The 23,028-nt window shown below is 41.5% G+C and overlaps 1 protein-coding gene across 1 annotated transcript in view; it reads right to left on the bottom strand.

Moving 5' to 3' along the window:
- The window catches only part of arap3 (ArfGAP with RhoGAP domain, ankyrin repeat and PH domain 3), a 56,524-nt gene that overhangs the window by 4,896 nt on the left and 28,600 nt on the right, over positions 1 to 23,028 (bottom strand). The window contains exons 13-34 of the mRNA XM_067598253.1: positions 21,358 to 21,443; positions 18,428 to 18,610; positions 16,775 to 16,916; positions 15,584 to 15,688; positions 15,171 to 15,330; positions 14,940 to 15,042; positions 13,262 to 13,460; positions 13,104 to 13,167; positions 12,852 to 13,015; positions 12,520 to 12,732; positions 11,788 to 11,893; positions 10,389 to 10,536; positions 10,237 to 10,305; positions 9,527 to 9,601; positions 9,326 to 9,443; positions 8,309 to 8,437; positions 7,160 to 7,296; positions 6,671 to 6,753; positions 4,964 to 4,999; positions 4,014 to 4,077; positions 3,703 to 3,840; positions 1,333 to 1,371 (exon numbers count right to left, since the gene is read on the bottom strand). Coding sequence (XP_067454354.1) covers positions 1,333 to 1,371; positions 3,703 to 3,840; positions 4,014 to 4,077; positions 4,964 to 4,999; positions 6,671 to 6,753; positions 7,160 to 7,296; positions 8,309 to 8,437; positions 9,326 to 9,443; positions 9,527 to 9,601; positions 10,237 to 10,305; positions 10,389 to 10,536; positions 11,788 to 11,893; positions 12,520 to 12,732; positions 12,852 to 13,015; positions 13,104 to 13,167; positions 13,262 to 13,460; positions 14,940 to 15,042; positions 15,171 to 15,330; positions 15,584 to 15,688; positions 16,775 to 16,916; positions 18,428 to 18,610; positions 21,358 to 21,443 — 2,561 coding nt within the window. The remainder of the gene's footprint in view (positions 1 to 1,332; positions 1,372 to 3,702; positions 3,841 to 4,013; positions 4,078 to 4,963; positions 5,000 to 6,670; positions 6,754 to 7,159; positions 7,297 to 8,308; positions 8,438 to 9,325; positions 9,444 to 9,526; positions 9,602 to 10,236; positions 10,306 to 10,388; positions 10,537 to 11,787; positions 11,894 to 12,519; positions 12,733 to 12,851; positions 13,016 to 13,103; positions 13,168 to 13,261; positions 13,461 to 14,939; positions 15,043 to 15,170; positions 15,331 to 15,583; positions 15,689 to 16,774; positions 16,917 to 18,427; positions 18,611 to 21,357; positions 21,444 to 23,028) is intronic.

The raw sequence follows: 23,028 nt of genomic DNA, 5'->3' as shown, positions 1-23,028 counted from the left end.
AACGGGAAAAACAGGAAAACACGGGAGGTGGATTACATTTTTAATTCACATGAAAAACAAAATAATTTGTTGATCCTGTTATCAAACAAGTTGAGCAGCTTTGGACGGAGGGTCCTGTGTCCAGTCTGCCGGAAAATAGAGGATGTCGGCTAAGTAGGCGGTCCTTCAATGTGGCCCAGGATGCATTGCGTTTATATTACTGAAGAATGTGGCCACATGCGGCCCAGACCACCTCCCAATGTGGTCTGAGTGATCGGATCTCAATCCGTCCTCAACGCGTCTCGGGTGCGTTTACGCCTGTATTTAGAGCTGTCCGCTAGTGATCGGATCACCTGAGACGGATGTTAATGCCAGGTGTAAACAGGACCTATTTTCCTGCAGACTAGACACAGGAAGTGCACTGCAGCCTCCCGGTCCAAAGCTGTTCAACTTGATTGATAACAGGATAAAGAAATGATTTATTTAGTTTTTCCATTTTTCATGTGAATTAAATAAATCCACTTCCTGTTTTTCCTGTTTTTCCTGTTCTAACCCGTTTTCCTCTTCAAATCGGCAGTTGGAATAGAAATTAAACCAAAACTAGAAAATAACTTGTCTTTAGCTTGTCTGTCTGACAGAATATTCTGTTTCTACTGAATAGAGCAAATCAATATGACAGACATTTGATCTTCATGAGGGGGAACAAAACATTGTATATTTGTTGATCCTGTTATCAAACGAGTTGATCACAGCTTTGGACGGAGGGAACCCCCGGTCCTCCCACCGGGTCAAAACAACAATGAATTTGGTCTTTGCAAAGGGAAATGATGTCTGTGTTTATTTACATACAGCGTGAGATCCGATCACAAGTGGTCACTCAGGACGCATGTTAATACCAGATGTAAACAAGGTCTGAGTCAGCAGAGATGGACATAATCTGCCTCAGACATCAACATCAAACGACATTTATTTTAATAACATTATTGATGATTTTATTTGCTGCTGATGTTGAGCTGAAAGTTTATTTAATAAAGGTTATAAATGGAACTCAAGTACAGTATTTTCTGTTTTATAGAACCTTGAGTCCTCATGGTTCTCATGTTCAGCTGAAATCTAGTTGTTTGTGTGATCTGCAGGAAGTCGTTACATACGACTCTTCACTGGCAGCAGTTTAAATAAATCACATTATTTTACTTTGATTGCACTTTTTCCCAAATTCCTGCAATTTTACCGCAAACAGAGACATAAAACATCACAAACTGTATCACAATTTTTGAGGAAAGTCGCTGCAAAATCAAACATTTTTGTCCTCGACAATCACTCAGAGATCCTTGAAGGGACTGAAATACTCACAAAGTACATGGAGAGAGTCCGTCTGTCATGTAGTTTCCTCTGCAGAGAGAAGAAAACATGAAGCATCTGATCACTTATTGGAAATTCTCTTTTTATTTCATTCTGCATCTAAAGAGATAAAGACTTGACTTTTATAGTTTTTCAGCTAATTTCTGTTTAATTTCTTGTCTTAAATTTTTGTTTTTAATATCTAAAGAACACAAACAGTAAACCAGCTCAGCTCCAGAAGCACAGCTCACAAAGTAAAACAGAAATCAGTCTGAAATCTGAAACTTGTTTCAGGGATTTTCTAAAAACTAAACTATCATCAGCATCATGAAACCAGACAGACAGAAGCAGCTAACTGTTCGTATTCCATTTATGAAAATATGTTGAATTAGTGGAAACAGATCATTTTATAAACTTTCTTTATAACCTCATGGAAGCAAACTTTGTGAAAAGTTAGAAATGATAAAAATTAAGAACAGTCATGATAAGTGAAAACGATCAGATACTAAGAATCTCAACAACAAACCAGAAGAGAAATCATCCTTCTACCTTCCCCATTAGGTAGTAGCCCCCAAAGAAGAGGAAGAATAAAGTCAATTATCTCTACAAATCCTTATGTTTTCTATTAATCAACTGACCTTCTCTCATATATAATTAAGAATCTGAATTTGATCAGCAGTTAGTCTGTCCAACCCTCTGTGGTTCATGGTTTCCTCTCCAGAGGAAGAATCCTGAACATCTCAGACTCTGTTTCACTATATTTTACCTGCAAGCAACAAACGTTTCCCCAAAAGTCTCAATTCAATGTATTTAGGTCAAATGTTCCCTTATTAACATAGAGGAGAAGAAGGGATGAGGAGCTTTTATGAACAATGTATATACCCAGTAAACACGCCCAAGCTGTGGGTATGTGTGGGTTTACTGGGGGGCAGTGTGGGCAGGGCAAACCCACACTAATCCCACGTGGGCCCTATGTGGGTTTTCTGTGGGATCGCCCATGTGGGGCCCAAAGCAGTTAACCAAAAGGACTGCAATGTAAAATTTAAATCTGTATATGTGGTATTAAACATTTTGGTTTTTGTCACTTTATTTGAAAAGAAATGATTGGCTGTAGTTCCTGTCACTGTTTGTTAAAAGATTTGATCTGCTGCAACAGTTAATCTGCAGTATATGTACAGTTCAAGTGTATTTGAAGAGGATTATATGTGTATCAACTGCTTATTTTTCTGTTCTTGGATGTTAGAATGCAAGAACATGTTTTTGTTGTTTGTGATGGTGGATTGTGCTGTAAGGTAGTTTTTTAGTTTTGAGCGCGTACGTACAGCGAGTAACATGAACATAGTTTAAAGGTGCACTAAACGACATTCAGCCTCGTTAGATGTCAACAAACAACTATTTGCTTTGTAAAGATTCAGTGAAGTAATGGTGACCTGAGCAGAGAATGAAGTCACACTCCCTCTGTGTGTGTTGTAATCTGAGCTTCTCTGTTCTGTGTTTCAGTCGCTGCTCGGGGCGTGTTAGTGCATGTGGGCGTGCGTGTTAGTGCATGTGAGCGTGCGTGTTAGTGCATGTGAGCGTGTGTGTTAGTGCGTCCCTGTATGTCCTCCGTGTCTGTTGTCAACACGGCAGCCGGGTCACAAACTTGACAGCTAAACAGTTCACTAACATATGTTGTCATATGTTGCACTGTTAACATGTATAACGTATTTAATGTGCATATGAGACAGCGGTTAATAGCGTGTGTTACAGCTCAGAACAGGAAGTCGGTAACGGAGCAGACCTTATGTGACTTCAAGTAAATTTTAATTTCATGTTTTTGTCCGTCCTGCAGAGGGATTCCTCCTCTGCTTCTCTTCTTGAGGTTTCTTCCATTTTTCCCGTTAAAGGTTTTTTAGAGAGTTTTTCCTTATTTGAATCGAGGGTCTCAGGACAGGATGTTGTATTGCTGTAAAGGCTCCTGAGGATAATTTGTGATTTGTGATATTGAGACATACAAATAAAATTGTCCTTTGGACTTGTGAGTCCTTTGGGTTTCACAAGAAAAGTGGGTTTAAGTCAGTGGAACACGAGTCAAGACTTGGAACACGGTGAAACGGCGGCTACACATATTACAGGGAGAAGAAGAGACGGCTTGTTATTTTTACCACGTAGTTTTGTCGTCTTTCATGGGACTGGTGTCTGTTTTTGTTGCAGGGCATTGACTGTTATTTGTAAGTATTTGTAGTGTTGTAGATGTTGTTTCTGGGTTGACAGGATCGGGGAGTTGGGGGAAGTGTTCCTGTCAGTATATTTTAGTTTCGTGTTATATGTTTGGTGTTTGTTGGTTCACTATGGAAATAATAAAATATACTATAAACAACAAACTATAAACATCAGTCTGACCAGCGTCTGATTGGCCGACAGCATGCTGTTGTTGCTCTCGTCTCCTCTGATGGGGACGAGCGGCATTGTGCCGAACTTCTGCTTGGAGATGTCGGAGGAGGAGTGACGGCGCAGCACCGGAGGACCCGGGTCATCGTTCTGGAAAATCACCAAAACACACGAGAGTCAGCAGCGTCCTGACGGGACTTCATGTTTCCCACAGATTGAAATCTAGATTATTACAGACTAAGATTTCTCCTCTCGCCTGTCAACTATAAGAAACATCTGTTCGAGGGGTTGTCATGGAGACGACTGCTCTGAGTCAAACCGACCTGAGCTTTGAGGAAGCTGGTGATCCAGTCCCACAGGTCGGCCTCACAGCTGCAGCACAGGTAACTGAGAGAAGAGAGACACGTCCAAATACTCACCAGAGCAGCGAAAAACACAATAAACAAAAACAAAAACAATATTTCCTCCTTGTTTGTTTGTTAAAATATCCTGTAACTGTATATATTTGTGTAAATTCTTCATATCCACCTGACTCACTAATGTACAGTGTATTATAGCATATTAACATCATAGTACTCAGCAAATAGTATATTATAGTTTTCTATCTATGTAGAAACTACAGTGGTCAGCTGTTTTAGGAAATGACTTTGTAAGATTTAAAGGAACCAGTGAGTTTGTATCTGAGAGCCACAGACAGAGAAGGAGGAAAGTATGTTGTCTTGTCTGTGTTGACAGTAGAGTACTGAACTCAACAGTTCTCTGAAGAAAAGAAACAACAACAAGCAGTAAAACAGCATCCTGTCTGCTGTATCATTTAAATAACATTTACAAAGTCTGATTATGTACAGACGATAGTGAGATTTACGTCCAAATTTGCGGAATATAAAATTCTTTCCATCCGCTGCTGCTGTGTGAATATCAGCAGATAAACAGTGGGCGCCGTTAAACCGTCGCAGAAGAAGAAGAAACAACAAGATGACGTCATTAAAACAGTCAAAACATGACGGAGATATGACGTTTCTGTTAGTTTCATGTGTTGATGTGAGGAAGGTTACAGCCTCCTCATCATCGCTCCACACAGATCTGACGTTGACGTTTAAGTCACATGATTCATGACGTCATCGTTTATCCACTGCTGCTGTTAAACCTCAGACGAGCATAAAAAGACATATTTTTCCTTTTTTTTTATGCACAAAGTGAAAATACAAATCAACACTAATAGTGTGTTGTGTGACATCAGAGGGTTAAAAGATCAGAACACTGAGATACTTACAGCTGGTGTTTATCTGATATCACTGTGAAGCCCCACCTGCAGGTACAAACAGACTATTAATAACTATTTTATGATACACATGATATTATTGATCACTTCCTCCAGGAAATTAGGATTCTTGTGATGTTGTGATCGCAATAATAAACACAAATTCAAGAAATCCACTTTAAATTTTGTTCAGTTTTCACATTTTGACAGTGAGTGACTGATATCAGCTGACTGTCGTCAACACATTCCTACTTATGAAGCTTCTGACCTCTGACCTCAACCTCCTCCATTCATGATGTCACAGTTCACACCTGCAGGCTCTTGATTGAAACAAACACATTTGTTGTGTTTCCTGTCGTAACTCTGCTGTCAAACAAACCAGCTGATGAAGCAACATTAAGTCAGTTTCGTCCAATGTGCTAAAATCCAACGCTGTGACATCATCTCTGAGGTCACTGACCCTTCACTTATCATCACTTCTTTCTTCTTAAAAACACAAACTGCATCTGATAGAATTTGGTAACTGTTCATTAAACACCTTCCAGCTTAAAATTACAAGACAAATGATATTTTCCCTCCGTAACATTTCACAGTATCATACGAGTATGAAAGAATGTGAATGAGTGAAAACATACAGGGAGCTTTGATGACATCATTTAGACTCTTTGTTGCTTTTGATCCCTTTTTCCTTATTTCCTCCTCAGTTTAACTGGTTATTATAACTGTTCCTCTGTTTCCTTCTTGTCTTTAGTCAGTTTTTACTGCCGACTGATTGGACGTCACGTTGATCATTATAACACGTCCTTTGGATCTATAACTGTTTAACTGAGCAATAACTGACTCATTGTCATCTGTACATGAACTAAAATGCTCAATAACAAATATCTTTGGATATGAACCAGCTGCTGACTATAGGGGACTTTATATTAGTACTTATACTTATATTATAGTGTAACTTTACTGAATTAAATGGATGGATCTATAATATTCCTGCTGGTATCTGAAGGTCAGAAAGATTAAAACAGGATGTGACATCAACTCCTACAGCAGCTGAGTACATAGTCCCAAAATATGAAAGATAGATTTACAATAAACAGAATGAGTCTGTGAGCGTTGAGCAAGTCGTTACAGGTCGCTGGTAAATCCAGCTGAGGATCTCTTTAAAGTTTCAGTGTCCTCTGATCAACATATTGATACGCAACTGTGCCCTGAGTTTCACCTCTCAGGCTACATACAGGCTGCATGTAGCCTGAGAGGAACCTGCAGACAAAACTCAGGGCTGAAAAATGATTTAATCTACGTTTTTATAGTCAATATTTTCTCAGATGCTGGAATTAAACATCAAAAAAACAAGAGTTACAACAATTTATATAGTATTTCATATATACTGTATATAGTATATCTATATAGAAATATATAGAATTTAGTTAGATGACACTTGTTATGGAAAGCATCATCATAATTTGTTATTTGCTAGATTGATATAAATGTATATAAATGCAGGAAATAGCTTTCATATACGTTCAACTAGTGAAAGCAAACATACGCTGTTCTGTTCCCTACAGACCAGAAAACAGATGACATGTTTAAATCATCCTAAAGCTTCATCACTGTCTCTACAGCTCCACAATATTCCTACTGTGTAAAGTTAATCAATATATGATTGATTATTTTCACCATCTGCTCAGAGTGTTTTTCAGAGTTTGAGCTTCATGTTACCTTGTTGGAGCTTTCAGCTTCCTGCGGATGCCGATGTAGATCTTCATGGACTTCAGAGCCCACTCCTTCTCTGGTTTGATGCTCTGCACAACAACACAGAATATCAATAACTTCCACCATCAGAAATACTACACAACGCTGTTTTGTTTTGTTTGTATTGTTTAGTTTTGTGTATTATCGGGCTGCTCTGGCTGTTGGAGAACCTCTCTGATGTGAAATCAGTAAAACTGCACTTCTTGTTTTCACTGAACAGTCTAACAGGCGGTGAGCAGGTAGAAGTATTGATCTGCTAACAGCTGCTTCATGTCTGCATCCATTTATATCTGACTGTGGGAGTGAAAATGAGGCTTGTGCACCTGATCTCTGCTCATAAAACACAAACACTGTGAACACACACATTTATAAATCTGACAAAAACAATGTGTCTGTATATTTCTGGCTTTGTGTGCAGACAGTTAACTTTTGACATTTACGCGTCTGACATTTTACCTTCTTGTCTTTGAGCAGCAGCAGTTTGTGTTCTTTGATCTGGAACGTTCTCTCCTGGAACTTGTTCCCCTGAAGCAGCTTCGGAGGTTCCTCACGACACTTCAACAGACCGATCTTCATGATCTCACTCTTATACGCTGACACACACACACACACACACACACACACACACACACACAGGTCAAATATGACATTACTGTGTTTTGGGGCTTTTGGCTCAGTGTCTGTGTTAGAGCCATTTGTATCTGTGTGTGTGTGTTAAGGTCATTCCCTGGTTGTAACACTAGGTGGCGTATTGGACAGCAGCATATGGAAATGCATACGTAGAAGAAGAGGTCATCACTCCTCAGGTGTACTGCTTACCGGGAGAAGCACACAGTTTTTTGACCGCCCTTTTGTTTGTTTTCATGCAAGTTATAGATGTAAATGTGTGTATAGCAAAGGCTTTATTGGTACACGGTGGTAAATAAATACATCTTAAGCACAAGTCAGCAGATGTTTGATTTACTACATGGAGCTGCCGCATGACGTCGCGTCAATTACATATCTCGGTAACAGCCCCTCACTGTGGCTTAAGTTTTTTTTGTTTGTTGAAATCAAGTCACTACAGTCTGTTAGAGACCAAGCCCCCCAGGAACAGCATCGCATTAATATGACATAGTGGTCAAACTGTGTAATTACAACTTCTGGATCTGTCATGTGACAAACACTGGCCCAAAAAGCTTTTTTCCCCATAAACAATCATGGGAAAAAGAGCAGCTGTTTAACAGTGAATATATTTTTTTTGAGTGTCACAATTCCTGTGAAATGATCCAGTCGGTCTGATGACGTTTGTGAAATCTAGAAGAGCAGCATGAATAAGTTAGAGGACAACCTACCAGAAGTCTCTACTGAGCATGCTCTATGGACCTGACAGTTCAGGAAGTGAGAGCAGCATCCAGGTCATTTCTATACAGCAGGAAGCTGATTTTTTGTCTTCATGCGCCATCTTTGAACGCGGTATGCAGTTCTCATCATACATCCATGTTACATCCATGGTTTGGTTATAATGTCCGTCCACAACCAGGAGTTCAGATACTGAGGAACATAACAGCGTGTGAGGTTGTGTGTGTGTTTGTGTGTGTATATACTCAGGTGTGTTGGACCTACAGGTGAGGATGTTGATTCCTTCTCCTTTAGGAACCCTCTTCACCACCAGGTAGGCCGAGCTCGGGTCGGCCATCTTGCACCACTGCAGCGCCTGCTCCAGGACTTTCTCTTTGGGGTGTAACGGACGCTCTGAAACAACAAAACAGCAAAAACTAAAGTCTGGGAAGAGTTTTATGTTTCCCAGGAAACCTGAACTCCACACTGAGCGCTCTGTGCTCTGAAGAGGTGAACAGGTGTACAGGTGTACAGGTGAAGAAGTGAACAGGGGAACAGATGTACAGGTGAACAGGTGAACGGGTGTACAAGTGTAAAGGTGAATGGGTGAACAGGTGTACTGGTGTACAGGTGAACAGGTGAACAGGTGTACTGGTGTACAGGTGAACAGGTGAACAGGTGTACAGGTGAATGGGTGAACAGGTGTACAGGTGAATGGGTGAACAGGTGAACAGGTGAACAGGTGAACAAGTGTACAGGTGTACAGGTGAACAGGTGAGCAGGTGAACAAGTGTACAGGTGAATGGGTGAACAGGTGTACTGGTGTACAGGTGAACAGGTGAACAGGTGAACAAGTGTACAGGTGTACAGGTGTACAGGTAAACAGGTAAACAGGTGAATGGGTGAACAGGTGAACAAGTGTACAGGTGTACAGGTGAACAGGTGAACAAGTGTACAGGTGTACAGGTGTACAGGTGTACAGGTAAACAGGTAAACAGGTAAACAGGTGAATGGGTGAACAGGTGAACAGGTGAACAAGTGTACAGGTGTACAGGTGAACAGGTGAACAAGTGTACAGGTATACAGGTGAACAGGTGTACAGGTGAATGGGTGAACAGGTGTACTGGTGTACAGGTGAACAGGTGAACAAGTGTACAGGTATACAGGTGAACAGGTGTACGGGTAAACAGGTAAACAGGTGTACAGGTGTACAGGTGAACAGGTGTACAGGTGTACAGGTAAACAGGTAAACAGGTGTACAGGTGAACAGGTGAACAGCTGAACAGGTGTAGTGTGACTCACCCAGCTGTCCGTCCTCGATGGCCTCAAACGTCATCCAGACGTCTTTGTCTCCGGCTGGGACGTTCCTCATATAGAGAACCTGATTGGTCAGCTCCTCAGCACACATGGTGGGAGACACCTGCAGGGGTCAAAGGTCACAGACTGTCACACCTGAACATTCACCGGTCACATCAGACACTTAACGTTATGTTAAAGACTTACTTTGAGAGTAATGCAGCAGTCTGGTATCTTCATCTCCAGATAAACTTCAATGATCAGATCACCGGCCTGAGACAGCTGCACACAAATCAATCAATGAAAACCTGACCACCTTAAACCTGACGTATTACTACTTATTAACAATTTATTACAAACTTATAAACAACTTATTACTTATTACTATCTCACTCACTAATTTGATACTTCTGACTAACTTAATACCAACTTATCTGAACTTAAAAACTTAAAAATACATCTTAGTTTGAACACATTACTAATTTATTACAACTTATGACTGTTTTTACTACCTCATTACAACTCATTACCTCCTTTATACCTATGTATGACTAACTTAAAACAACTTACTGAAGAGTTATTACTTACTTATTACTATAATAAATCAAAATATTATTTACTAAATGCAGTCATTCCGGAAAAATACATCAATATAAACATACAGGATATAAAGTCTACAGTGATGCTGCCTTCAGTGACTCTGGCACAGTCTGAGAATGTGCACCTCACTCAAAAATATTAATACATTTATTATTATTTACTATTAATTTTATTTGTCTCATTTTGATCTCTGCTGAGTGTTTAATGCATCTGTCTCTGTGTTGTTTTTATCTTGTGTGCACATTTTATTGCATCTGTTTGTATGAAATGTTCTGTATAAATAAAATGTTGCTGTTGTCTGTAGTTGTGTTGTGTACCTGAGTGTCCTTCCAGGTGGTGATGAGGCTGATCTCCAGCTCGATCTGAGTCTGATGTTCCTCATCGATCTGTAACAAACACACATGAACTGTTTGTTCAGATTTCACGACACAAAGGAAATCTGAATCTGTCCAGTCTGAGTTTTACTCACATCGAAGACGTACAGGTAGTTGTCTATCAGATCCTCTACGATCTTCACCTCGTGTTCTCCTTTCCCGTCAGTCTGGAACAGACTGGGAGCGAACAGCAGCGACAGGTTCTTAGTGCACATCTGGTTCAGACTGGCACACTTCTGCACCCTGAGAGAGAGGACGTCACATCACTTAAATTTGTGTCATAATAATTGAACACAGTCAAACCATAAAAAAATCAATTGAAAGTGAAAAATATCAAAGATTTCAGATTAGAATAATCTCCACTTTTCCTTCACTGGTCAGATTTCTCATTTGTGGTCACTTTTTCAGTTCCGCTGCTGAACGTTTCAGTTCAGAAATTTTTAATTTCAGTTATGACACAAAGCTCTCATGTGGGCGGGGATACTGCGCTGCGTCCCCATTGGCCAATTACTTTTGAAGGGACAGGTCAATGGTAAGATTTACTACTTGTTGCACTTCCTGACCATTGACCTGTCCCTCCAAAAGTAATTGGCCAATGGGGACGCGACAGAGAGCTTTTTGTCAGAACCAAGCAACAACAACCACGGCTTGAAGCCAATGCAGAAGTCCCTTAAAGTGCAATACCACTGATGGTTACTCCCATTCAACTTCTCTCATGAAATACTGAGTCAATACGTTTTTCAACGAGTCATTCTGGTCTCAATCGCTAAATTCAGGCCCTCTAATAAGTTTGCTGGTGGTCATTTTGTAAATTATTGCTCCATTAATAAGATATAAAGACGATTAGCAGCTTAGATGTCTGCTGTTTGGGCTTTGATCGACAGCTGTGATTGACAGTTCGCTCCCTGGCTCCGGGATTCACACTGAGTCGGACTATTGTTGCAATATTTCACCAACTTTAATGTGACTTGATAATGATACCTGTCGTGTTAGTTAGCTAATGTTAGCACAAGTCTGCAGCGCTTGGTATTTCCAGTAAGCTAGCGTTAGCTGTAGCCCGAGGTAGCGGGGCGTATTTCCATAGCGTGAAAGGCAACACCCTGAATTCCTTATTTGGAAGGTCCTGGTTCCAACAGAAAGATGGCGCCGACCATAAGCTGCAACTCTGGGTTTCAAATCGGTTCTAATGCAAATCAACAGGTGATGTCACACCTCGCTGCGTCAATCTTTATATACAGTCTATAGTCAGAACTGAAAAATTAAGCAGACAAATTGAAAATGTCAACACAATTGATTAATTAAGGTTTTCACTCTTATATAGTTTTATTCTAAGTTCTGAGGTTTGATGTCATTTTTTGCTTTCAACATATTTTTATTCCTTTCAATCAATTTTTTTTTGCTTGATTCTTGGGAGATTTTGTTCAATTATTATGAAACAAATGTAATCCCATATTTCTGCTACCAGTACCAGCACTGCTGTTTCTGTCGGCTCACCTGTACAGGTGGCTGATGAGAGCCGCCAGAGTCGTCCTGTTGACACGAGGAAGACTCCGGATGATCTCCTTGTAGCGATCGAACCTCTGGCTCTTCTGGGGGATTTCTGAGGAGGGAAACAGGACAGTCTATAAGGTAAACACACCTGCAGATGTTTGCAGCTGCTTCATAAACACACATACAGGTCAGGTTTTTTTTATATTTAGTGGCATGTTTTATTATGTATTTAAACTCTGCTAAAGGACCAGTGTGGCATCTAGGGGTGCCGATTGCAACCAGGCCCTTTCTAGAGCCGGTGTTTGGTTTGTCCATTCTGGGCTACTGTAGAAACATGGTGGGCTCCGTGGAAGAGGACTCGCTCCCTCTGTAGATATAAAAGGCTGGAGCACTACTGGGAAGCTACAGAATGATATAAAAACCTCAAAAAAAAAAAATAAAAATAACATTGTATGTAAGTTACTGATTGAGTAAAAATTATATAAATAAATAATGTTGATATGAATAACTGATGATGAGCAAAATTAGACTTTCTCAGCAAACAAATAAAGTGACAAATCTGCTGCCTGCAGCCATCAGCATCTCAGAGATTGTTGCCATTTCTTCATTGCTGAGACTATTTATATGCGTTCTGGCGTGGTCGGCTGTGCTACACAGGTCGCAGGTGCAGTGAGGGGTACATGTCTGGATCTGAACCCTGACACTGGATTGTGGTGTAAAGGAAAGTGGACTCACTGGCGGCCTCCTGCCACAGTGGGTGGAGGTCTGCCATGAAGATTGGGTCTTCGATCTCTCTGAAGAACCTCTTCAGGACGTCCGTCACGTCCTCGATGAAGTGGTCTCCGATCCGCAGTTTGACGTTTCGAGCATCTTTACGAAACTCTTCCATCAGCAGTTTGATCCTGGATTTGGCTCCGTTCTTCCTGTAGATCCCCTCGTGACCCAGACCTGCAGGCGGCAAAACGAGGAGCTTCAAGACGCTGTTAAGCTGCACAGATTTGATTTGATGTAAAGATGTAAAACGTGAGTTATGGCCACATGTTCCTCGTTGTCCTCCTCCTCCTCACCATACTGCGTGATGAAGGCGATGCAGCTGTCCACGATGATGGGGATGTCGTTTCTGCTCAGCTGCTGTTCTCTCAGAGTGTTTCCTTTACCGCCGGCTGCTCGCTGGATGTCCGAGTACCACAGAGAGAAATCTGTCCGACCGATCCCCTGCAGGTGGAGAGTCCTGACGGGTAGACGACACCAAACCATGAAGAAAAACTCAAACCAAAACCAACTGAAGTGACATTCAGCAGAAAACCTCTTTGTCTCACCTTCCCTTCTCGACTAAAACCAGGATGTCTTTCTTCTCGTGGTTCTCGGTCTCGGAGGTGATACCTTCAACACAGAAAGAGAGTTTTTCTCAATCAATCAGACATAATGATCAGCTGTTTTTTGTAGACAATGAGCAGGACTGGACGAGGACACTGACTGAGCTCCTGCAGGCGGTTCAGGTTGATGATGTCCTCCGCGGCTCCGTCGTGGCGGGGACAGATGAAGAGGTTGGACTTCTGCAGGACGAAGTAAGCCTCCTTCCATTGCTGAGGGTCTAGCATGGCTCTGTACCGCAGCAGGCCAACGCGCTCAAACTCCCGAGTCAGCAGGCAGTGGCAGCTGAGCGGCGTTGCAGCCTAACGACATCAGAGATACGTTTAGTAAAGATAAAAATATCACAGTAGAAGAATCAAAACTGTAAAAACACTCTTTTATAAGTAAAATTCCTGCATTCAAACTGCAACTGTCAGTGTCAGTGTTAAATTATTTAGCAATAATAGAAACTCACTGCTCCCAGTTCAGATAAATACATCAAGTATGAAGGAATCTTTCTAAAAAAAATTGGTAATTTTGAGAGTTGATGTAATATTTTCAGAATGAGAGAGAGACGTCATAATATTTCAGTGAATAAATCTGTTGATATGATAACATTAATGCTGTAATATTGATATAAATATTTTTCTCAAAATATTTTAACTTTATTCTCAAAAGCGTACATTTTTCTGCAGCTGTGATACTGAGTCTGTTTGTCTTACTGAGGTGAAAAGACAAACAGATGTTAAAATGTTTAAATATATTTTCCTAAAAATATAATTTTCTAAAACGTTACAGTTGATAGTCCTCTCCATTATAATTCTAACAAACAAACATATATCAGACTTTTCTTCTGACCTGAGTCAGTGGTTCGATCTATACAAAGCAATTTAAAATATGTTTTAGTTCCTTTTGCACTAAAATAGAAACAGTGAGTTAATTTAAAAAATGCCCCAAAAGTCATATTAACATAATTTCAACAAATATACATTGAATGATATGAGATTTATCACACTGACAACAGTTAATAATTGTAAAATCGTATAATTATCTGGTTCATATCATATCTCTCTGGTAGAGTTCAATCTGTTGTTGCTGAAGGTTTCAAAACAAGCACCCAAACTACTGATTTAGGTGTCCCCCAAGGATCAATATTAGGCCCCCTGCTATTTACTCTATACATAAATAACATGTATTTTCCAACTCAGTACTGTAATGTCCATCTTTATGCAGATGATACCATCCTGTACCACAAACCAACCAGGCCTCCTCTAGGTTACAGACCTCTCTCTTTAACTTAAGGCTGGTTCTAAACTCTAAAAGGACTAAATGTTCGTGACCCGTAGATGTTCCCACACCTATCCAGGCTCTTAACGGAGAGCACAGTGCAGCAAATAGTCAGGACTTTGGTTAAACATGTTAGACTTGTTTCTCTTTTCAAAACAGAAACCAGATACAATCTATCATATGGGTTGGCTTTAAAAGTTCCTCATACAAAATCTGAACTGGTTTCCAGTAAGACCTCACCACTGGAATGAGTTGCAGCACAGCTTTAAGTTAGAGACACTCTTACCATTGAGGGACTTTAAGGTTTTACTGGCTGATATCTCTCATCATGTTTGTGATTGTTTTAATGAGTGTGTCTCTGAGCGTGTGATGATTGTTTTTTTATCTCATTGTGATCTCAGTGAGATTTACTGAATATATAAATACTACACTAAACGACTGAGTAACTCATGAAACAGCAGATGAAGCAGGTCATGATGAATCAGGACAGTGTCTGAGTTGAAGTTAGTTCAGACCTTCCCGATGGCTTTGGTCCAGCTGTGCAGAGCGTCGGCCGTCTCCAAACCAAACTGATAAAGTTTATCTGAGGTCAAATACAACTCGAAGGTGTAACGAAACCTGACAGCAGGAGAGGAAGAAAGAAGTTCAGCAGATATCTCACCTTCAGACGATAAAGAGACCAATGCATCAAATAATTTAAGTAATCAAATACAATGATTAAAAGAACAGATAAATGGGGCGTGTACCTGTCGATGAAGCCGTTGTTGTTGTTGTTGGAGGAGTCGGGTCGGCTGATTCCCAAACATACGATGTCTTTAATGCTGATCTGCATGCAGGGATCACCTGATCGGTCCGACTCGTAGAACAGCAGAGATTGATCCACCGAACACCAGAACTTCTGGAAGTCTGACACACAGGGCGACACATTTTCATCATTGCATCTAAATAATCTGCTGCTTCTGTTTCTGTGTTCACAGGAAGTGTTCAGCTGCTCGTTTATCTGAGTTTTAGGTGGAAAATAAAAGTTCACTTTAATCCTTTAATCCCTTAAACCAGAGCGAGCTGACACCTTCCTCCTCCTCCTCCTCCTCCTCCTCCTCCTCCTCCTCCTCCTCCTCCTCCTCCTCCTCCTCCTCCTCCTCCTCCTCCTCCCGCCTACCTTCTCGTGTTTTTCTGGACAGCGTTCCTCTGTTGACGGTGTTGGACTTGTAAAGGTAACCAGAGTGCAGGACGGTCTGCATGATCTCATCGTACACACCTGGATCTGATGGAGGAATAGAAAACAATAGAATAGAATAAAAGACACACACACACACATATATGTGGCGTGAAATAAACTGTCATGTCAACGTTACTGAACTCTACTCTTACATGTCACTCACAGTAACTCTGAGTCACGTAGAGAGTAGAGTTGGTCAGAGTAGATCAGAGCAGAGCGGAGGGCAGTACAGTAGAATACAGTAGAGTAGATTAGATTACAGTAGAGTGGACACTGATCTTCCTGATAAATAGAGTAGAAGCAAAGGGGTATCAAGTATATTAATAATGGTGATATCAATGTTGATATTATTTTCATTAGTTCAGTTTGTCTTGAATGGAAGTTTCTCCATAAATGTCCAACAAAAGTGAAACTTCCTCGTCTCTCCGTCGACCCCCATCGCTGTTGTTGTTGTCCTCCATGTTTATTGTTACCGTGCTGTGAGGCGCAGACACTGAATGATGACGACAGGCGATATGTGCAAAGAAGTGAGACGTTAAAAAAAAAAAAACGCATGAAGTCCAATCTGAGCGTTCTGACAGCAGTCGCGCAGCCAGAGATCGGATATCAATCAGACCTGGACCACATATGCAAGTGGACCAGATCTAAAATGAAAACATCAGATTTGGGCCCCTTCAGCCGTATTGTGAACACAGTCGGAGTGTTTCTGCTCACTGAAGCAAACTGTAACCAAGTAAAAGCCTCCCTGCAGGAACCGAGCTGAGAACAGAGCAGCTGCTTCACAAAACCGACCTGAAGTCAGTCAACAAACACAACTAAGTTATCAGTTCTACTTTTTATTACAGTTATTAATATGATGAAAATATGATTATAACAGTAATAAAGGCTGTTATTTCTGTTTTAGATATATATACATATACGCTCATTATCACTGTTTTAATTATCTTCTATTTTATTTTTTATTTTTTTTAACATTTTGAGCTGCATTTTTTTGTATAAAGGGTGCCTTATAAATACATTTCTTCTGCTCCTCCTTTTGTTATTATAGTATTATGTAAATATAGTAAATTACAGCAGATTAAAGCAGATTACAGCAGATTACAGTAGAGTATAGAACAGTTGATTACAGACCTGATGCGATGCAGTGATCCAGCAGGTGATGAGGTCGTTGGCAGCCGTTGGAGTCGTTGGCGAGGCGAGCAGACTCCGCCTCCGAGAAAATCTGAGTGACAGTTTTCAGAAGAGTCTGTTCAGAGACGGCCGAACACAAAACCTGCAGGCGGACATAAAGAGAGAGAGACATAAAGAGAGTAAGACATAAAGAGAGAGACATAAAGAGAGAGAGACATAAAGAGAGAGAGACATAAAGAGAGAGAGACAGAAAGATGAGATGGGGACACCTTGGATGTTTTTGAGTCGGGGGGTTAAAATGTCTCTTAGCCTCCAGCTACTTTTATCTTTTCTCTCTGATATTTTTGTTTCCAACAACATTCAGGTCACTTTAACCAGCCAGCTGATGCCCCACTGCACTCTGGGAAATTCTGCATCCAAATATTGTGCAGCTTTTAAACAAAATGTCAGTAACCTGAACACAGAGAGCTGATCTGATATCAGATCTGTGAGGAGCATGTAGATGTGAGGTAACGTGAGGTCAGAGATGCTGAGGAGATAAACACTGAGTCAGCAGCTTATTGGGACTCAATGGATCAAACTGATAGTGTGAGAGTTATAAATATTCCATAAAAAAAGATGATTTCCTAAAACGATCAGCTGCAACCAAGCGGCAACCTCCGGGGCTGTAAAATGAAACCAAAAACTGCAGTTCCTTGAACGACCACTTGAAGGTTAATCCCCATAGACCCCCATGTTAAAATGCCCAACTTTACAGCAGAAATAAACATGTTTACAGTCTGGTACAAACAACAGTTTTGGTCTCTGTAGCTGATTTCTCCTTTCATGACAACTGTACGGGGGGTGAAGTAAGTTTTATTAAGCCATAAAGTTATGCATAATGAAGGACATGGCTGCTTTGAGTGACACTTCCACCAGCCGCTAGGTGGCTTGTTTCAGCCATTCGGCCCCGCCTCTTTGCCCGTTTTTGATTGGCTGGGAGTTAGGCAGCGTCACGCACTGCCAAGATGGCGACGGCCAGAGCGGCTCGCTTTGAGCTTCAAAACCGCTCTTCAGAAACCAACGGGTGACGTCACGGTAACTACGTCCATATTTATATACAGACTATGGCTGCAACAGAAGAAAGATCTGATTTGCTTTATCAGAGAACAGAAGAAGCACTTCAGAGCAGACTGACATTAAACATGAAAGCTGACCTGAGGTCAGAGGAGCAGAGAGGAGCAGAGAGGAGCAGAGAGGAGCAGAGAGGTCTGAAACGCTCGCAGCTACTGAAGCATTAGAGACTCACTTTGTCTCCTCAACATGAAAGCCTTCTGTTCTCCTGCTCAGAGCTGCTGTTCACAGTAAAACCTGTGTGTTCACATGTGATGGAGGAATTACACCAAACTACATCTGACTAGAAAGTTCTTTTCGTCAGGGTGCAGGTATCAGTATTTCTATTATTTTAGTAGTAACAGCAGAAATGTTTCTGCATTTATGGTAATAGAAATGAAATATAAACATAGAATAGTATCCAGAATTAAATTTGATTAAAGTTTGATGTTTATTAATGATAATAATAATAATAAATTGAGTATATAGAGCAACCTTTCCTAAACAAAACGCAGCTTAATGTGTTTGACAAATTAAAAAAGAAAGGAGCGTCAGACGCACCCTGAGCAGCTCCTCCTGGCTGCTGAATGCAGGATGGGGGAGGCGGTATCGTCCCTCTCTGTATTTCTGAGTGATGAACTCTCTCCGCTGCTCTGCAGACGCGTCACAGTCCATCTCCTCCGACACAGACAGCCGAGCCGCCCAGAACTCGTTGGCCCGGTCGTTCCCCAACATGATGAAGAGCTGACAAACAAACAAACAAACAAACAGACAAACAGACAAAAAGAGGTCTGAGACGAGGCTCATTAACTGAAACATTTCAGATCACAAAAGTGAAACCTTAAAGAGCAACTTAACATCACAAGTCCTTTACATGGTACAAAAAAGTATATAATGTTAAATGTGACGCCAGTTACACAAACTATTATCATAGCTGATATCCAATCCAATCCATTCAATGTATTGAATGTCTGTTTCCATCCACTGTCTGTGTGCATATTAGCAGATAAACAGCAGGTGGAGCTAATTCTCCAGTCGATGCCATTAAACCATTAGAGAAAAAACAACAAGATGTCTCTTAACTGCATTTTGAAGTAATTTCAAATCATATAATCTGTGTTAAAATATAAAATCAGACTATAAAAGACCCAAAGCTTCTTTCTAACATGTTGCAGTAAATGACAGTATCATCTGCAGGTGGATATTTGTGTCTGTCTGGCCCCAATGGGGGCAGCTGACCTGGATTACTCTTTAAGACACATCACCTGTGGTGGCCACACACTGATTAGCAACCAGTGCCACCACAAATGTGTGGCCTCTCCCCAGTCCACAGAGTTCCTAGCCATGTGTCTGGATGCCAGAGCAAGAACTTTTTCCCTAACTCCTGGAAGACAGGGCTTGTTATCTCAGTTACATTTGGGAGGCAGGGTAACCTGGAGATTGTGCCTCCGCCTCTTGGGGTTGATGGCAGCTACAGTGCACATTGTGCCCCTGCCTCTTCTGAACATAAGCCCAGTGCAGTGCTGCCTCCTGAGACTTGGACTTTGCCCACAGAGAAGTGTGAGAGTGTTGGTGACACACAGTATGTGCGTAGGTCTCTGTTGGTGGGAGCAACCAGCCAGCTTAACATGGGGCAATGCACTGGGGCTGGCGTTGCATCGCCAGGTGGTGTCATCTGATGCCTCCCTGGTAGGGCAAAGGCAGTAGTGGCCAGTGGTACAGACCCTGGCTGGCTCTCCAGGGGGGAACCCCTCCCCGGAGAATAGAGGCTGCATCCAGAGGTTGTAAGCGAGATCTAGGACCGCTTTAGCACAGATGTAGCCAATCTCTTCACCTCCAGGGAGACAGCTCACTCACCCCTCTTTTTCTCCATGAGGAGTAACAATACTCCCTTGGGCACGGATGTGATGGCATATCCTGTATGCCTCCCCTCCCTTCATCCCCCTGCACCCGCTCCTACAGAGAGTCCAGGTGGAAGAGCCTCATCCTGGTGGATGATCTGGTTCTCGACAATTGCACCCCTCCTTCAAGGACGCCCCTGGGAGCTCCCTGTTTGGCAGGACCTCCTATACCAGGCCGATGGGACTCTTTTTCATCCTTTTCCCCAGGGGCTTATGCTTTGGGCCTGGCCCCTGAGAGTTGCTCTAGGAAATGTTGGAGGTGGGCAAGTCTCCCTCAACTTTGAGGGGAATGGTAGCAGCCATTAAGGCAGCCCGTGTTGGGCCTCAGAAACTGGCAGAGGGTTGTTGCAACCTTATTGCTCAGTTTCTTAAAGGTGCTTGTAGGGTTACTCCCTACTACAGAAGGTCTACTGTCCCCCCATGGGATTGGAGGTGGTGCTGTCAGCCTGCAAAATGAGCCATTAGAGCCCCTAGAAACAGTTGGGCTGAAATGGCTTTCTGTCAAGTAGGCATTCTTGTTAGCAATTGTCGGCTAAAAGAATGGGATAGCTCCATGCCCTTCTGGTGCATGAGGAATGGTGCCGCTTCTCGCCGGGCGATGCTGCGGTGGTGCTGTACCTGAACCCTGCATTTGACCCTATGTTGTGGTCCGAATTGCACTCCAGACAGTCTATTGAGCTGCATTCTTTCCTCAGGACAGTGAATCATTGTTGAGTGAGCCTCATGGGCCTTATGGCGAGTTGACCCTCTATCTGAGATTTGTATGGCTGCTTCTTGGTCAACTCCGTCCACCTTTATTAGGTTCTACTGCATGAATGTGGTGGCAGGCACCCCATTCACTGACCGTGTGCTGGACTCAGTGCAGTTGGACATGGCCTGACATACCATGCCTCAAGGACCACGGCGGCTTGGAGTGATGTCTTTTTCGTTCAGAGCTACTCTTGCAACCTGGCAGGCTAGGTGGCCTTCCACCCATTATGGCTGGCCTCAGCGTTATTTGTTAATAGTTTCTTTGTTTGAGCACATTGGTGATTCTGGTGGTGGTGACATCTCATTCGAACTCAACTGCCGTTTCAGGATCCTGCAGGAGCAGCTAGGTTTACTTGGTTTCCTTTCAGTGTGTCTTACAGAGTCCCTGTACATATGTAATATGTAGGGTGGAGAGTTAGTCTCAACACGATAGAGAACGGAAGGTTATATTGTAACCCAGGTTCTCTGAGTGGAGAGTATCTCTCCAGCTAGGAGCCGCTCTGAAACGTGTTCCAATCAAGGTTAACCGGAGAGGCCACACATGTGTGGTGTTTGTATGACCACTGGTTGCTAATCAGTGCTGGGCCACCACAGGTGATGTGTCTTAAAGAGTAATCCATGTCAGCTGCCCCCGTGGCGGCCAGTCCCTGTACGTATGGGATATGTAGAGTGAAGAGACAGTCTCTGCTCTCAGAGAACCCGGGTTACAATGTAACCTTCGGTTCTATGAATACTGGCTGACCAGGCTGCAGAGAGGACAGGTGTTTCAGGTGTTTCGGGTGTTTCGGGTGTTTCAGGTGTTTCGGGTGTTTCAGGTGTTTCGGGTGTTCCTGGTCTCACCTGGACGATCTCGTTGCTCCAGACACTCGTGTCCAGTTTCAGACTCTGAACTTTAGAAACCATCGTCCCCAGACCTCTGTGCTGCCCTGCACACACACACACACACACACACACACACACACACACACACACACACACACACACACACATACACGTAATATTATATCAATAATATAGGAAATCAATATCACTTTATATTCAATGTTCATGTTGCTGAAATCACACAGAAGCAGGACGAACGATTACAAGTTTGATTTTTATTAAATTATAAATCACTGTATACTCGCGCATAATTATTGTTGTAATTATTGTTACATTATAATCATATTTTTTAAAAGTATTTTGTTTTAATTTCCCTTTTAACTTTATTTTTTGTAATTTTCATTTAGCATTTTTGTTTTTTTTATAGTCTTGAGACTTAACTTCCAACATGGAGGGTAATAATAATGATAATAATGAGAAACATATATAAACAAATAACATTTGAATTTAAAAATGCATAGTAAATATACTAAATAAATACTACTACTACTGAACAATAATAATAATAATAATAATAATAATAATAATAATAATAATAATAATAATAATAACATAATAAAGATAACATATTGAACTTTTTAACTCTATTGTATTGAGGAATTTGGGACTGTAAGGAGTTGTAATCACTTTGATGGATTATTGTTGAGCAGAGTTGAGGTCAATATAATTATTGATACCAGACACGTGGTGAACACACACACACACACACACACACACACACACACACACACACACACACACACACACACTTGGTGTGGACTTTAATACCATTAAATACAGATTGTGTTTGGCCTACTTACACCTGAACAACAACATATTAAATAAACTTATTATTTTATTTTTACAGGTTTGACTTTTTGAATTTTTAAAGTTCACATAAACCTTTAAACTGAACTTTACTGGTTGCAGTATTTGTACTAATTTCCCATGACAACCCGGCTCCCTCAGCCAATCACAGCAGACCCTGTAACCCTGCTCATTCATGAAACATGATGTCATCCTTAGCAACAAGGTCAGTCCCCCCCCCCCCTTCACCAGCTACATTCATCAGGAAAAAGTTCTCAGCAGCTTTTGTTCATGAAATGATTCGACTCCTGAACGTGACGCAACAACATGCAGACTGACTGACTGACTGACACACACACACACACACACACACACACACACACACACACACACACACACACTCCCAAAATGCAGTTGAACCAGTACGGTGACAGTTTCACCTGCAGTGATTCATGTCTTCACAGGTTACCAAAGTGTCTGAAAGCATTAAAGCAGTAAGTTGTTTCCTAACAGCTCGTGTACCGTTTTTCTTTTTATGTCTCAAACTTCTGCATGTATGTGTGTGTTTTATTTCCTTCACTGAGACTGAGGTTAATATATATATAAATTAATATGTTGTACAGTAATTATTGTTTCCACCTCATGCACCTGTGTTTAATGTCCTGTTACTGTTTTTTTTACTTTGCTTTTTTACTTGAAGAGTGCTTTAAATAAATGATTAGTCAATTAATTGACAGAACAGTAACAACCAGCTATTTTGGTAATTGATCGGTAGTAGAAGTCATGGCTGGATTAACCTCCTTTGGGGCAAAAGTTTGTTGTTAGGCAACTATTGACCCCGAC

The sequence above is a fragment of the Thunnus thynnus genome, chromosome 9 (genome assembly GCF_963924715.1).
Source record: "Thunnus thynnus chromosome 9, fThuThy2.1, whole genome shotgun sequence".
NCBI classification, from domain to species: Eukaryota; Metazoa; Chordata; class Actinopteri; order Scombriformes; family Scombridae; genus Thunnus; species Thunnus thynnus.
This window is presented reverse-complemented; position numbering and strand designations above follow the sequence as displayed.